Here is a 16,868-nt window from a genome sequence, read left to right on the forward strand (position 1 = left end):
TTGCGTGATAAGTAGAGTTTAGGGCAACTTCACAAATGGTCACCATTTCTTACATTTGTATAGGGTGAACAATCCTTTATCTGGAGCACTATTGATATTAAGTTACTTTTTTACCTCTATACCTCTTGGTAAGAATGGAATGACTTGTTGAGAGTTGTGAGAAATGGTAGAGTTTCATGGTTCTTCTACAAGTAGTAAATCAACCCAGGATAAACATAAACCTAAGTAGACAACTATACAAAGGTTGTCCAAAAGTGTATAACCATGTTAAGGAGCACAGCTTTTTCTATTTCTTACTTTTCCTAAGGTTAATTTAGCCACTGCTCAACAGCCTTAGTTTGTGTTGGACTTTGCCTACTCCCCATAGGTTGAATTAGCCTGAGTGTTCTGCAGTTTCAGTTAGATTGCTCTAGTTCTGATTCATTTCATTTTTTACCTTTTAGGGGTTTATGCTATTCATTGGGCCCAGACTGCCCTTAACCTTTCCATGTCAGACCAGGTCACTGTTTTTGTAATGGATTCTCTTCTGCATGGACACCTCCTTACCCCTTAGCATGTGATGGGAACCTGAAGGGATTGAGAAATGTAGTGACTATAGCAGTGGTGTTGACTCTGCTCAGTAAATTAGGTATCTCTTAAATTTTTTAAAAAATATATTTTTATTGATTTCAGAGAGTAAGGGAGAGAGGGGGGCAGAGAGAGAGAAACATCAATGATGAGAGAGAATCATTGGTCAGCCGCCTCCTGTATGCCCCACTCTAGGGATTTAGCCCCCAAAACTTTACGGATTGAATGCATTTCCTATCAAAATCTCAACTGGCTTCTTTGCAGAAATTGACAAGCTGATACTAAAATTCTTATGGAAATTTAAGGGACCCAGAAAAACTAAATCTTAAAAAAAAGTACTCTTAGTCATCAGGAAAATGCAAATTAAAACCATAAGATACAACTACCAGAAAAACTAGAATCAAAAGGATAGATAATAACAAGTGTTGGTGATGATGTGGAGAACTTAGTACCCTCATACAGTACTGTTGGAAATGTAAAATGGTGCATCCACTTTGAAAAACAGTCTGGCAGTTCCTCTAAAGGTTAAACATGGAGTTACCATATGACCTAAGCAATTCCATTCTTAGGGATGTACCTAAGAGAATTGGGATAACATATGTACACACAAAACTTTCATATGATTGTTCATAGAGACATTACTCATAATAGCCAAAAGTGGAAACAGCCCAAATGTCCATCAACTAATGAATAAACAAAATGTGCTATATCGATACAATGGAATATTATTTAGGTATAAAAAGGAATGAAGTACTGATGCATGGTACAACATGGATGAACCTTGAAAACATTGTGCTAATTGAAAAAAGCCAGTCGCAGAGACCACATATTGTATGATTCTAGCTATATGAAATTTTCAAAGTATGCAAATCCATAGAAACAGAAACTAGATTAGTGGTTGATGGGGCTGGGAGGGAGAAGTAGGTAGTAACTGCTAATGGGTATGGGGGTTATTTTGGGGAGTGATGAAATGTTCCAAAATTGATTGTGGTGGTAGTTATACAATTATGTGAATATATTAAAAAATAACTATTAAATTGTACACTTTCAGTAGGTGAATTATATGGTATGTGTATTATAGATCAATAAAGCTGTTACAGAAAATAAAATGATCTGATAGCTTTTCACATACCCACATGCAAATCATATACCTATCCTTTGGCAGGGATTTTCATATAAGTGTTTAATTTTTTTTAAGAGTGGATGAAAAGAAGTTATACCTCTCACTGTGTGTTTCTCTCGTTCTTCCACATCTTAATTTTGAGAGGCTTAACGTCATACAGCTGGTATCTTCACTGACTGCTGATAAGACTATCAATGACATACTGAAATGAGCACTGATGAAACTGATATATACAAATTTGGCCTTCCTTTCCTCTCTTTAAAGTGTTTTTCTTCTACAATTAAACCCAATGATTTCCATCACATATATATTTCTTTCATCTTCCCTATTTTTCAGTCAACATTTTTTCAGACAGGCTAGTTAGAAATAGGCCTATCATTCTCTCTTTTCTCTTTTCCCCACCTCTACTACCTAGCTTTGTAATCTTAGGCAAGTAAATTGCTTAACCTCTGGGCCTGTTCCCAGCCAAGTGGAAATAATCACTCATCCATCTAAAGCAGGAAGCTGGAGGTAGCTACACGGGACTCCTTTGGGTACTTAAAATCAAGCTCTCCCCTTCTGGCACTTACTGCAGAGTGTCTTGTGTTCGCTCATCCTGTTTCCTCACCCCAGCCCTGTCTGTAGTGGCCTTTTATGATGCTCTCTTGCTGCCTCAGTGAACCTCCACCTTCCCGTTTCTCAGCTCTTCCTTGGAGGGGCAAGGCATCTGAGCCCAAGATGCTCACAGACGCTTTTCTTGGGAATCCTGGTGTTAATGTAACCGAAATACTTTCAATAATTGGGTTTTAGTTTATTGCATTTGCCTTTACGTTTATGCAAATAGTACTCCAATCTCCATTATTAAAATTGATTGAAATAATTTTAGTTCTTGATTACTAGCTTGAATGGGCAAAGGTTTTTAAGGTAGACTTTAGTCATTTTCAATTTGAGTTACTTTTCTTTTTCTTTTTGCAGGTAATGGTAACTCAGGATTCGAAGGACAGAGTCGATATGTACCATCTTCTGGAATGTCCGCCAAGGAACTCTGTGAAAATGATGACCTAGCAACCAGTTTGGTTCTTGATCCCTATTTAGGTTTTCAGACACACAAAATGAATACTAGGTAATTTTAAGTCTTTATCCTGAATGACACAGATGATGTTGAATTTACGAAAATAGATGGAAAGAAAGAAAATAGATTTTTACTTTCAGTCAAAAATTTAAACGACATTAAAGGAAAGTACTTTGTTACAGAAAGATTTTCTATATGTGATCCATGAAAAGCAACAAAAGCTTCTGAGAATCTTGTCAGTTTTAATTCTGTGTTCTTATTTTATCTCAGGATATTACTAAAATACAAAGCTGGGGGAGCATCTTTATTCTGTTTTAAATGTTGATGCTAATTAGTGAAAAGAAATCTGACAGGCATCCTGTACAACCTTAAAAATGTATATTTTCCACTAAAAGTAGGTTACGGCCTTTTTTTTCTTCATAGTTTTATTACAGACTTTTCTTTTTTAAATAATTGCCACTGTGTTTGATCTTTGAGATGCACCAAAGCATTCAGCTAAGTAAGATTCAACTTAGTAAGCATGAATATTTTTAAAGACGTGCTTACATTCAGTGTGCAGATAATAGATGTGCAAGTGCTTTATTGAGTATTAAATGTCATCTACATAAAATATTACTGCATCACTCTTGAAATCTGTCATCCTTTAAATTTCTATGTTTTACTTCTCTTAAATACCTTTTCTCCCACAAAAAGGCTCTTAGATAATTTTGTAATTGACTTCCGCCATACACTGAGTCAGAGCTTTAGAAGTTTTCTCTCTCTCTTTAACTTCCATGGCAAAGGGTTTTCAAGTCTGATGGAAAAGCATAGGGATTTAGAATGTAGAGCAAGTTCTGGGCCACTTCACTCTTACCTCAGTCACCCTGTACTGGTGTTCAGTAGCTCCAGTGTCAGTGACCAACCCTGGAAGGACTTGATCACCGGTGGATAGTCATGGATAATTAGCTAGGGGGAAGTAGGAATAGGTGAGTAGAGGTGATTGGAGGAAAATCTGTGTTCATCTTTTTCCCTTTTAACTCTCCCTCGCTAGAATGAAAACAAAATACTGTATGATGCATTTATTAATTACATTCTAAACCCAGAAAGAAGTAATTCTGGTGAAAATGTGCCTTTGGTATTTTCATGTAATTTTCTGTCATCATATATCTTTTTATTTATTTTTTTAAATATATTTTATTGATTTTTTACAGAGAGGAAGGGAGAGGGATAGAGAGTTAGAAACATCAATGAAAGAGAAACATTGATCAGCTGCCTCCTGTACACCTCCCACTGGGGATGTGCCCACAACCAAGGTACATGCCCTTGACCGGAATCGAACCTGGGACCTTTCAGTCCACAGGCCTACGCTCTATCCACTGAGCCAAACCGGTTAGAGCTGTCATCATATATCTTTACTTAGTAAAATGAAGTGAAAAGCTGGGATGGACTTGAGAGGTTCTTTAAATAGTTTTTCTGCCTTCAAAGGGCAAATATTTAAATTTTCTAAATAGGCAGACAGATGGCTGTCCTCTGGAAAATCAGCAGACTCAAGATGCCATAGTGTCCAAGTAAAATCTAGTTTGCATTATTTTAAGTCCATTTCTCTTTTTTTTCCAGTGAACATAGGAGACCAGCGCCCAGTCTCTAGAGCAGCGGTTCTCAACCTGTGGGTCGTCAACCTGTGGGTCGCGACCCCTTTGGGGGTCGAATGACCCTTTCACAGGGGTCGCCTAAGACCATCGGAAAATACATATATAATTACATATTGTTCTTGTGATTAATCACTATCCTTTGGTTATGTTCAATTTGTAACAATGAAATTGGGGGGTCACCACAACATGAGGAACTGTATTAAAGGGTCACGGCATTAGGAAGGTTGAGAACCACTGCTCTAGAGCAAGCATGTCACACTCGTGGCCTGCTTGCAGAGAATCCTGATAGTATTTAAGCCACCCTTTAGCCTTTTTTTTTTTGTTAAGAAATGTGAATCACTGATTCTCATAACAGTCTAGTACAGTGATGGCGAACCTTTTGAGCTCGGCGTGTCAGCATTTTGAAAAACCCTAACTTAACTCTGGTGCCATGTCACATATAGAAATTTTTTGATATTTGCAACCATAGTATAACAAAGACTTATATTTTTGATATTTATTTGTATATTTAAATGCCATTTAACAAAGAAAAATCAACCAAATCAACCAAAAAAATGAGTTCCTGTGTCACCTCTGACACACGTGTCATAGGTTCGCCATCATTGGTCTAGTAACATTCAAGATTTTACTGCAAAGGCCCATAATTATGACCTGGAGTCATTAAGAAAGGGATTATCTTCATTAAGCCTTATATACTGAAATATGGAAGCATATAAACCATTTTAGAAAGCGTTCCATCAAAATTATAAAACATTTTTAGTGACTTAGGAAAAAAAATCTGTGTGTTCAGAATCCCCATGCTTTGACTGTTCCAGAGGGTGAAGGGTTACCTGTTACTGGCTTCTGCTATAGGAAATAACCCCTATCCTATCCTATATAATAAAAGGCTAATATGCAAATTGACTGAACAGCAGAACAACCGGTCGCTATGATGCGCACTGACCACCAGGAGGCAGACCTCAATGCGGGAACTGCCCCTTGGTGGTCAGTGTGCTCCCACAGAGGGAGCACTGCTCAGCCAGAAGCTCTGAGCTGGACTTATGGCTGGTGAGCACAGCAGGTGGCGGGAGCCTCTCCTACCTCCGTGGCAGCACTAAGGATGTCTGACTGCCAGCTTAGGCCAGCTCCCTAAGCCATCATTCAGACATCCCTCAAGGGCTCCCGGACTGCAAGAGGGCGCAGGCCAGGCTGAGGGACCCTCGCCCCCTGAGTGCACGAATTTCAGGCACTGGGCCTCTAGTTTTGTATAAAATCCTCCTTGGTAATTAGTTTATGAGAGTTACTTGGGGAATCTTGTTAGGATGCAGCTGCTTAACCAATGGACACAGACACTGGGGTGGTGGGGACTTGCCTGGGGTGGGAATGGCTGGGGGGGGGGGGCAATTGGGGAAAACTTTTAACAATAAAAAAAAAAGATGCAGCTGCTGACGTAATAGCTGTGGGGTGGGGCCTGAGAGCCTCCATTTCTACTCCTGCAGTAGCAGGTCCTAAAGCACCTGGCCTACTGTGCCTTCTTATGATGTAAGTGGATAAAAAGCTCCTTACCAGTAGTTTCCTAGGACTCACTTAAAAACTGTGTCCTAAAATGTAAAGTTCAAGATTGCCACACAAATATTAAAACTCAAAACCTTATCCAAGTGCCCCTAAATTTAAAAAGTATCCAGTATGTAAAAATTTTTATGAATAGAAATTGAAGGATCTAAAATAAAAACTGGTTAAACCAAGTTAAACATGCAGAAGAAAACATATATTTTCAGTGCAACACTTAATTCTTCTCATACAGTTTCTAAAATAGCCATTGATGGTGTAGACAGTCCTACTCCCCCCTGGGCAGACCGGGTTGGTTTGGCAGCAGGGGGGACACTTAGCCCCTGTGCTCGAGCAGTTGATGCAAAGGTACTTTAACAGGAATACACAGAAAATCTATTAATGAAGCTTTAAATCTTGGTGGACTTACTTGAATATGAAACTCTCTGCTCTGGCTCATCTTTTGAGCAAGGATTTACCAAATGTTGACTCACGTCATGTTCAAAGATATCATTTTATAGAAAATAAGGAAAATCTATAGTGCTTTATTTGAATAAACCATAAATATATTTTAAATTACTAATTTGTGGGCTTTTCTCTCTTTGGGGTTCAAACAAAGTGACTGGAAGAGAGAAGTTTGGAGCTTGGATTTTAATACTCGCTGCCTGTTACTTACAGAATGGTCTCTTAGTTTCATGTTTATACATTTGTAATTGATTGTCAGTTTTCATTTCCTCTTTTGTGTTCCTTTTCCTCCTTTCAACTTCTTTCAATGTACTGTGTTCAGAAACAGTAGATGTTTAATGATTTGAAAATTTCCCAAACTATCATGCTTTCATCTTAATATACCCCTTTATTTACTAATAAGCAAGTCAGAGTTACAGCATGAATTCCTAGAAATAGTATAAACAAAATAGTAATTTCAATTTATTGGAAAATATTTAGATTTAGTTGACTTCAATTATGAAAACTAAATTCTTCCTTTTAGCTGGAAAATAGAGCTGTTAGTAATACCTCTGATTTTCCAAAGATCAGAGTGGGAGTCAGATAGAGTAAAGCCGGTGCAGAGGCTTCCAGTCTGCCTCTTGTGGAGACTGTAGGACCCAGAGATCGGACAGTGTCCTGAGGAGTGGGCGACTTGGAAGTGAGCTGAGCAGGAAATACTGTTATAAAGAAATGCACGAGTCACTTTTTCTTTGGAATTTTTCTGATCCAAACTGCAGTCTGTATAGTCCTTACTCATCCTTCTACTACTGTAATTATCTAATTTTATTTTACTTTATGTATTTGATTATTTATATCCACTGTTGGATATGAATTTATAAATCACGTTAAGTGTCACTTTGAACTTAAGTGCTTGACTAGAAAGCATAAAGAAATTCTTAGATCTTCTAACTCGGTATAATGTAAAACAATGTTCTATGGGAAGAAAGAATTTTAGAATCTGGCTTTTATCATGCTGAGACTGGAATACCAGTGTCTTAAGGATTTTTGCAACAGCTAATATTGTGAATCTGCTTAGAGATTGCAAGTACAGGTTGTACAAATAGTTTTTTATTGTTGTTGTTTGTTTTTGCATTTATATAGCGCCTTTCCTTCGAGGAGCTCAAGGCATTTTTCAAAATCTGACAGTTTTCCTCACAACAACCCTGTGAGGTAGGTAGAGTGCATTACAAACAATAATAAGATGCCTGCTCACCTGTCACAGCCTTTCTGATGTTCTTTGATGTTAAATAATGGAGGTGTTAGCGTAAACATGAGTTTTAGAACATGTTGCAAACCTTTTAAAATAGTTTGGTCTTAGTCATAGTTGTATTTAAAAAAAATCACTTGTACTCCATAACAGGGTAATTTTAAGAGAAATCTTTCATCAAAAGAGCAGGAGTCACTCCCTGGGATTAGCTGAGCACTGAGTGCAAAACTCAGCCAGGTATGTTTCTGGTTGGTATTTATTTTCAGGTGAAGAAGGAACGAAGAGCTGTGGCTCTGGCCTGCCTCCTCCTCGGCACCTGCGCGCTGTCAGTTTGCAGTTAAACTTTCTGCAAAGGGGAAATGTGTTCACACTGTTGCCTCATGGTTTCTTATTTTATATCTTCAATATTTGAGCATTTTCTCTCTTTTCCTCTCTCCTTCCCTTGCGCCCCTTTTTTCTGTCCTCCTCTTCTTCCCCCTCCTCCAGTCAGCTCTTGGTTGTACATGCTGTGGAAGGGACAGTAGTACAGCTAACACAAATCTACAGCCTTTCTTCATTGCCACAGTGCTCTCTTGGGTTTGGATACAGAAAAACCAAATAGCAAGAAAACCTGGGAAGTCAGTCTCTGGAAAGAGTGGGGAACAGGTGTGTGGGAGTGTGAATTCATGTTTTTTTCTGCCCCTTTTATTAATAATGATTGTAAATGACTTTTTTTCTTATAGCAGCCATTCATCAGAGGTGTGGGAAGAGAAAAAGAAATGTTTGGTTTATTTAAAGTAGTAAATTTTGTGTTAGAGAGGGAGGAGGGGCATATTGATTTGGAAATCCAGATACCTGTTTCTCTTGCCTCCTCTGTCACCCCACTTCACCCCCAAATACCAAATTTAAAAGTATTATAGTACCTTTCACTGTATTGCTAGAATACCAGCCAGCTCTGTTGCTGTCTGGGCTCTGGGCTGGTGTTCCATGGCAGACACAAGTCAAATCCTATTGTATGTGAAACAACATGAGAGGGCCGTCTGTGTCCACATAAGAGCAGGCTGAGGAAGGCTTCCCTTAATTAGCCCTCATGGGCCTTATTTTCTCCCTTCTGGAATAAGAAGGCTGTTTTAGACAGTCTAAATTTTCTTCTAGCTTTAAGAACCATGGTGTAAGGAGAGCTTTGTGCAATGTGTATGTGAGATTTATAGCGATTGTGATGAAGGAGAGGGCAAAGGGTATCTTTTTACTCAATAATAGAAAATTATTTTAATGTTTTGTAAGGTCTTCATTGCTGATTGCCTGGTCCTAATAGTTGTAACAATCTTAGGCTTTTAAGTAATTTTTATTTCTCCTTCAGTATTCGTTATACTGGGATTTGACTTGGAACTGTCAGCCTGGTGATTTTAATGTCTATTTGTAGGATTATTGAAAACAGCTGTCTCTTCCCCTTCCTGTCTGCACCCAGAACCCTTTTCTTCCTTTGCCTCACTATCATTTCACGCCTATGTCAGCCAACTGTGACAGAAAGTTTGATGGTAAATTATATTTTAAGTGAAATGGAGGTTCTTGCTTTTGGCAAGTAACAGTTTTGCTTGTGTTTGATTCAGGAAAGCAGAAACAAAAGTCAGCACAGGAAACGTGGAAAGCAGAATATAGCTAGATCAAGAATAGGTTATTTTGTGTTGGTTTTAGCATATAAATTGGCATCATGAACAAAAAGTAAACAAAATTATGATAGCTGAAGGGCATTTTTAGGTAGGAAGCTACAGGTTTCAGGAAGTGGAGTGCACTTAGCAAGCCCATAGGAATAGCCAGTGTCCATTCCAGGGCTGCAACTTACTTTTCTGTTGTGTCCTTAAAGCCTTAGGTGAATTTAGTCCTGACTCTGATTTGCTTGCTAATGTGTTGAGCCATGCAGTTATTTTAAGTAGGGTGTCACCACTGGTCAATTCCATGTTGGACATAACCAATATTGCTGGGTTCTTTCTCTGTTATTTGTAGCATTAACGTCATGGATTATACATTGTATTTGCTCAGAGTGAAGTACTAGTATTGGCTTTTCTGTTCTCTGCATAAATCATGGGTTATCCATTTCCGGACATTTCATATTCTGTATTGTGTGAAGTGGCATGCCTTAGCTAACAGCTGCTTGGTTACCTTATCTGTCCTTCATGTGCAAACACCCCTAGAGTAGGTTTGCAGCAAGAATGATTTAAGAAACCTGATCTTGACAAAAATCACTTGTGATGTCTACAAGTCGTTTAATATTATAACTGGATGGAAGTTTGCAGACTTTCACAATTCTGCAAATCTTTAGATTATTTTGACAATCCTACTTAAACACATTCTGAATTGTTTAAAGGACTTCCACTCATCTATCTGTCAGAGTGGGTATGCTAATAGAACGGGGAAAATAAAATTTGACGTCCATTTCTTTATATGACGTCTCTGGGATATATTTGAACTCTCTCAAATGGTTCTGCTTAGTAGTTGTGAGAGCTTACCGAAGCTAGAGTCTGAAGCAAGTAAGTTCCTGGAGGGACCAGCATGCATTAATGTATCGGAAGTCCTGTCAGCAGTAGTGTTATGCCTGTTCTCACCTCATGCCTTCTCTCTTCCTGTTCTTTCCTTTACTGTTGTTACCCAGCTGATTCCCTCAGTCCCTGTGCATCTCTTTGAATGTAGCCTTAAGATGCTCTGCTTAAATTCCCTCCCACTTTGCCTGCCCTCCTTTGATTCCTTCCTGCCTATTCTGGAAAGCTGAATTCACACTCTCCTCATTGCCCATACATATCTTCACTTTAGTTATGATTTCCGTACTTGAAAGTGCTATAGTGTAGTTGTGCCATAGTAACCTGCATTTGCCTATTGCCGCTTTGCTTAACTGTTGATGCATGTGTATGTCCTTTAGTCCTGGATAAATTTTCCATGTAAGAGCAGTGGCCTGTCTGTCACTTCTGTATTTCACCATAACACCTCTGTGTACACAGCACTTAATAAATAAGCCTTGGTGAAATATTGTGGCTTAAAATTTTACTGAAATGTTGTGACTACATTTATGATGGCTCATCTAGAAAGAATCCTGTGTGAGTGCTTCCTTTCCTAGATCTTGTCTCAGTTTTAGCATTTTCAGGTTTATGAGGTGCACAGTTTTAATTGTTATAGTTAAGGTGCAGAGTTCAAATGCTTTTACTCCTTGGCCATTAATATTTTTTTTCTTAATGTATTCTATTTGAATAGCAGTCTGAAATTCCTTTTTTTGGTTGGATTTTTTTTTTTTAATTTTATTTGGGAAAATAAGCCAAATGAAATTGACATGAAAAGACATTTTTAAAACATTTAAATATTGATTTTTAGAGAGAGAGAGAGAGAGAGAGAGAGAGAGAGAGAGGAGAGAGAGGAGAGAGAGAGGAGAGAGAAACATTGATGTGAGAAATACCGATCAGTTGCCTCCTGCACACACCCCAATGGTGGGGGGGAGGGTTGAACCCACAACCTGGGCATGTGCCCCAACTGGAATTGAACCAGCAACCTTTCAGAGTACTGAATGACATTCAACCAACAGAGCCACACCTGCCAGGGTGACATTTTAAAATTATGATCCAAGTACCTTTAATTGTAGTACATGTTTTATTGAGAACACAACTTTAGAATGAGGGACTTGTAAACTTAATTTTATTTGGACTATGATTGAATCATGTGTTATTTTATGACTAGAAATGTAATATACTGAAGTCATTACAGCTGATTTTATAATAGAAGCCTTTTATAATGCTACGCCAACTGTTTTTCCTTACATCACCATACAGCAGTTGTACTTTTGCCCTCTTTTTGCTCTCTGAATGCAGTTGTCAAAGATTAATTGACATGGTGTTGGAACATCAAGGTGTATTTCAGGACTCACTGGGGTACTTGGTTTGGGGTTTTTCTAACTGAACGTAAAGAATGTTTTGTTAGCGGCATGATTTTGTTTGCTTTGTCATTCTTCTGAAGCTCATTGCCTGGCACTCTTCTGGCTTGATTCTGCATGTTTTTAAAAATTGTCATTCTAACCCACAATTAGATGAGCTCTATTGTAGGTCTTTCATTTTGTACCTCAGACTGGAATAAGCCTGAATCAGAGAGCATTAACTTGAGTCATCTGGTCACTTCTCAGTTAATGAGATAACAGTGAAATGACAATATTAAAATGCATTTTGAAGACAGAAAAGTTATGTTTCATGGTGGTTAATATTACTTGAGTAGTAATTATAAAGATTATTGATTGTTCTCGTTTGTTCTGTCTCACAGTTTTTAGGTTACTGTCTCTTTCTCAGTATCTCTTAACAGTGGCCCAAGAGTGATGGCAGATAATTCAGTTATCGTTTTGATTTTGTTCAGATTTCGGCCTATTAAAGGAAGGCAAGAAGAGCTGAAGGAAGTAATTGAACGTTTTAAGAAAGATGAGCACTTGGAGAAAGCCTTCAAATGTTTGACTTCAGGCGAATGGGCGCGACACTATTTTCTCAACAAGAACAAAATGCAGGAGAAATTATTCAAGGAACATGTAGGTTTATTAATAAAATGAATACTGTTTATATGTTTGGATAAGAGTAAAGGAAACGAAAGCCTAAATTTTGGTGAAAACTTGAAATCAATTTTTTGTGAAACTATTCATATGAAGATCTAATAACATATAGGATCCTCTTTGACCATCCAAAGAGAAAACTTTGTCATCTAGAAGTGAAATTTGTGGTGAGCTTTTAGAGTAACATGGCCAGCCATTAGGTACTCAAATATGTGAAATGTTAAAATATCAACAAAGTATTTTAAAAGTGCAACATTTTTATATTGTTAGTGGTTTGCTTTTATAATTCTATGAAAGTCTAGCAGGACAAACAATTTACTATAATGTTAATGTCAAATTTTTTCTTTTTTAGGTGTTCATTTACTTGAGAATGTTTGCAACTGATAGTGGATTTGAAATACTGCCTTGTAATAGATACTCATCAGAACAAAATGGAGCCAAAATAGTTGCAACAAAAGAGTGGTAACTATTGTATTAGTATAAACCTATAAAGTAATTTTATTTAAAGTTCTCTCTGAAATTACTGTTCAAGTGCTAAGGAAGTCGTGGAAGGGATGAAACCAGAGCTCACCTAGAGGAGCCAGTGCAGGGCCAGTGCCTTGGCCCAGCAACCAGGGCCTATTGAGGGCTCCTTATTCCCATCTTTGTTGTGTAGAATTAGAAGTCTGAGTTGACCAGATTCTATGTCTAAGCTGAAGGGTGTTTTGTTATCTTTTGGTTAAATCTGGGTTCCTTGCTCAATGACGGGGCTACTGAAAGTTAGGGAGGCCAAGGTTGGACAGACTGGCTTCCGGAATTGGTCCTTTACTGGCTTAGAAGAAAAGTTGGGTGTGACGCCTTCATGATCCTAGGAAGTTGACAGGTGGAAACTTCTTAGCACATTGCCTGCTTTAAAAATATATATACAGCTGAAATACAAGTAGTAACATTGAGCTCCATTAGAGCGGTAACAGCCATATGGAAAAGGGAGAGTGTGTTTATATCTTCCTTCCTCTGATGCCTTTCTCCCAAAAGAAACATGTAGTCCCTTTCATATACCACCCTAATATATTTTATAGTAGAAATTTAGGGTCAAGTGCCTGAAATTGGAGGGCAGAGAGCATTACTCTCAGGCTCGATGGGTGTGTGTGTGTGTGTGTGTGTGTGTGTGCGCATCTTGTTTATCTTGGGGATGATAGGCCTGCTTGCCAGCTCCCGTGGCTACCTGTGGTGTCAATGGGTGTGGAGGTTTGAGATCTTGGTCCTAGAGCTGTGCTGTCAGTACAGTAGCCACCAACCACATGTGGCTCTTGAGCTCTTGAAATGTGGCAAGTCGGAATTGAGAAGTGCTGTAAATGTGATACACATGCCAGATTTCATATTAAATTAAAATTTTCATTAATATTTCTTAAACTGATGACCTGCTGAAATAGTATTTGGGGTATATTGGATTAAAATACATTGCTAAAAGTAATTTCACAGGTTTCTACTTTCTTAAAGTGGCTGTTAGAAAATTGAAGATTCTGTGCTTGGCTTGCATTGCTGTCTGTGGGATGACGCTGCTCTAGCGGATAGCATCCCAATTCTGGGTCCTCATAGCTCATTCCCACACTCATCTATGTCTCCTTCATCCAATGTCAGCAAGTTGAATTCCGTGCAGCAGGGATTTGAGTCCTTTCTACTTGCAAAGCACTATGCTAGGGGCTGCAGAGTGTTCAGAAACATGGATAGGTACACAGTTCTGTCCTGGAGGACTCTCCAGCCTCTGGTAGGAATAGGGCAGCTGCACAAGTAACCATGGCAAAGGTTCTGGGGCTTCCTGGTGGGGATCCAAGCGAGTCAGCTAAAATATGCAGAGCTGGGTCTTCTCAATACTTGGATATTTATTGGACAGGCTTGTTTTAATAAAAGAAGCCACCGTATTTATAATTACTAGTAATTTTTAACATCACATATTTTAAATAGGAAACGAAATGACAAAATAGAATTACTGGTGGGTTGTATTGCCGAACTTTCAGAAATTGAGGAGAACATGCTACTTAGACACGGAGAGAACGACTTCAGTGTCATGTATTCCACAAGGAAAAACTGTGCTCAGCTCTGGCTCGGCCCTGCCGCATTTATAAACCATGGTAAGCGCAATTTCTCAGGTATCAGCACTAATGTTTGGTGGTACTGCTCAAAATTAAAATGGCATGGCAATCTGAGTAAGACCTTATCTTCCTTTAAAGTAGGGTTAAGAATATGATTTCTCCCCCCCTCCCCCGCCCCAAGTTATTAAAGTAAATATTCCTGTAGTTTAACTGAAGACATACATTTCTATCAAAGGTTGTAAAATTACATGGAAAGCTTATTTCAGATTTCTGTAATTGTTCGTGTTTCAGATCTTATCAACAGTTAATTGACTTTATTTTTGGACATTTTTCAGATTGCAGACCTAACTGTAAGGTAAGCATAAAAACTTTTTATCTCAAGTATTTAGTTTTTGCTTTAGGTACGAGTTTCTTAATAAGTTCATTTTATTTCAGTTTGTGTCAACTGGTCGAGATACAGCATGTGTGAAGGCTCTGAGAGATATTGAACCTGGAGAAGAAATTTCTTGTTATTATGGAGATGGGTTTTTTGGAGAAAATAATGAGTTCTGCGAGTGTTACACATGTGAAAGGTAAAGTATTAAGTAAGATGTTCAGCTTTTCCATTCTTTTAACCACCTTATGATCATGGGCATGAAATCACATTATCTCCTCATTATTTAAATGCAGGAATAGTCTTTTACATTCTAGAGCATTGCAGCCAGTAGCATGCATAAACAAAATCAAAGCGTCCTTAACTTTCAAGGGCATTGGCACCTGACCCTTAAAAATATTATTACCAGCTATTCTTATGAATGGATCAGAGTTCAAATGTGCTTAGGTAGAGAATGGGAAACACCTTACACACACACACACACACACACACACACACACACACACACCCACAGCCACAGCCACATCCAGGGTGGGGTTGCCCTGAAAATGGCAAGTGAAGTTCAGCTGCTGACAGTCATGTAAAAACCCTGACATAGTTTTGTGTATTATCAAGCTGTGTCCTCTGGATTTTTTTTATGCACATACTTTCATAATCCTAAGTTCTGTCACTTTGTGTGGTCCATCAAGGTTTGGGAGTCCTGTGGATGCCCCAGATCTCCCTTGGCAGCAGTGATGCTCACAACACTCATTGGAGTGGCTTCTGCATGCAGGAGCTCACAGGGGCAGCTCCCCACACTTATCTGGGTGGTGCTGCAGGAAGGTTTCGTTATGTTTGTTGAGCCCATTTCACGTACCTTGCACTGCCCTGGACACTACTGATCTTGACTCATTCAGTCCTCACAGCCATCCTGTGAGAGAGTAGTAGTAGTGTGGCCCTGTTGCAAATGCAGAGCTTAAGTACTGAATCCAGACCAGCCTTGCTTCAGAGCCCTCACAGTTTCCACATCATGTTGTGTTTGCAAATATGAGCAAAGATAATCTGATGGTGCTACTTCTCCCACTGAGAACACCCAGCCTGCAGCCAGACTAGAGGCCCAATTTTCTTCTTCCTTGGTAGCCAGACATTTCCCCTGTGTTGGGGGTGGGAGTATAAAATGTATCTTTTTCTGTATAAAAAAATGGTGTAAGCATTGGTTGAATCTTAGACCAGTCTACAGAAAGACCCTTTAATCCATGAAGTAGTTTACCTATAGTTGAATAATGCTTTAAAATCATTTCATAGAGATGACATAGCGTAGCAGTTAAGTAAGTGCCTGAGATCTGTGTCAGACTGCCTGAGTTGGAATCCTGTGACTCTGCAATTCATTAGCTATGATTTCTTGGGCAACTTAGGTGCTCTTGTACCTTAATTACCCATCTGTAAAATGGGAATAATACCAGAAGTTATTTCAAAGGGTTGCTGTGAGGATTAAATTAGTTCCTTCACATAAAGTATGTAGAACTGTACACAGTTAACACTTACGTATAGGTTATTTTCCCACTAGAAAAGATGCCCCAAGAAGGCAGAAGTTTTCACCTTTTTTATTTACTCCTATATTCCCAGCATCCAGAACAGTACCTGGCACATAATAAGCACTTGAAAAATATTTGCTGAGTGAATGATCAAATGAAGCAAAGGACATGCCAGTAAGGTTTTGGAGGTTGTCCTGAAAATGTAACCACATGCTCAGGATTCCAAACCAGCCCTGAAGCAGCTCTTTTACTGGTTCAGAACTGCACGCGTTGTCACATTCCTCAGGCAGATAGTTCTCTTTATTGAGCCTCCGTTTCTCACTGGTCAGATAGTGGTAATCCCACCCCCTCTCCAGGCTTAGTGTGAACAATAGAAACATGCAAGTCCTTCCGAAGTGGGAAGGCCTAATATACAGAACAGTCGACATGGCCAAATCAGACTCCTTGAGCAGTTTGACTGAAAGGGTGGCTATGAATATTCTTTAAATTCTCAGGAACACCAGTTAGATGAGAGGATGACACTAGTCAGAGGAACTCATTCGTTAACTGACAAGGTACTTTATATTAGGCCTACAAGTGCAAGGTAAACAAGACTAGCACAGTGCCAGGCTGAGGGTGAGAAGAGGTGGCCCAGTGAAGAGTTGAGAGTGGACAGAATGTTTAACAAGATGCTGAGGTCACAAGTGGAGTGTCCTGGGTGCACTGGATGCATGTGTCTGGGCTGTAACCATCCTGACACAATAGTGATTGTAGTATGTTTCTAATAAG

The 16,868-nt window shown here is 38.9% G+C and overlaps 1 protein-coding gene across 10 annotated transcripts in view; it reads left to right on the top strand.

Annotated features, from left to right (window-relative positions):
- Window positions 1-16,868, top strand: part of KMT5B (lysine methyltransferase 5B) — a 49,600-nt gene that overhangs the window by 19,795 nt on the left and 12,937 nt on the right. For 7 of the 10 annotated variants that reach the window (XM_036326408.1, XM_036326402.1, XM_036326404.1 and 4 more), the window contains 7 exons: window positions 2,645-2,792; window positions 7,487-7,555; window positions 11,955-12,120; window positions 12,494-12,603; window positions 14,086-14,252; window positions 14,549-14,568; window positions 14,649-14,785. In XM_036326408.1, the coding sequence (XP_036182301.1) occupies window positions 2,698-2,792; window positions 7,487-7,555; window positions 11,955-12,120; window positions 12,494-12,603; window positions 14,086-14,252; window positions 14,549-14,568; window positions 14,649-14,785 (764 nt within the window). In that variant the 5' untranslated portion in view covers window positions 2,645-2,697. Of the gene's footprint in view, window positions 1-2,644; window positions 2,793-7,486; window positions 7,556-7,745; window positions 7,830-11,954; window positions 12,121-12,493; window positions 12,604-14,085; window positions 14,253-14,548; window positions 14,569-14,648; window positions 14,786-16,868 lie in introns of all 10 variants that reach the window. The other 3 variants (XM_036326409.1, XM_036326410.1, XM_036326407.1) reach the window with 3 other exon arrangements.

This window comes from Myotis myotis, unplaced genomic scaffold (assembly GCF_014108235.1).
Source record: "Myotis myotis isolate mMyoMyo1 unplaced genomic scaffold, mMyoMyo1.p scaffold_m19_p_10, whole genome shotgun sequence".
NCBI lineage: Eukaryota > Metazoa > Chordata > Mammalia > Chiroptera > Vespertilionidae > Myotis > Myotis myotis.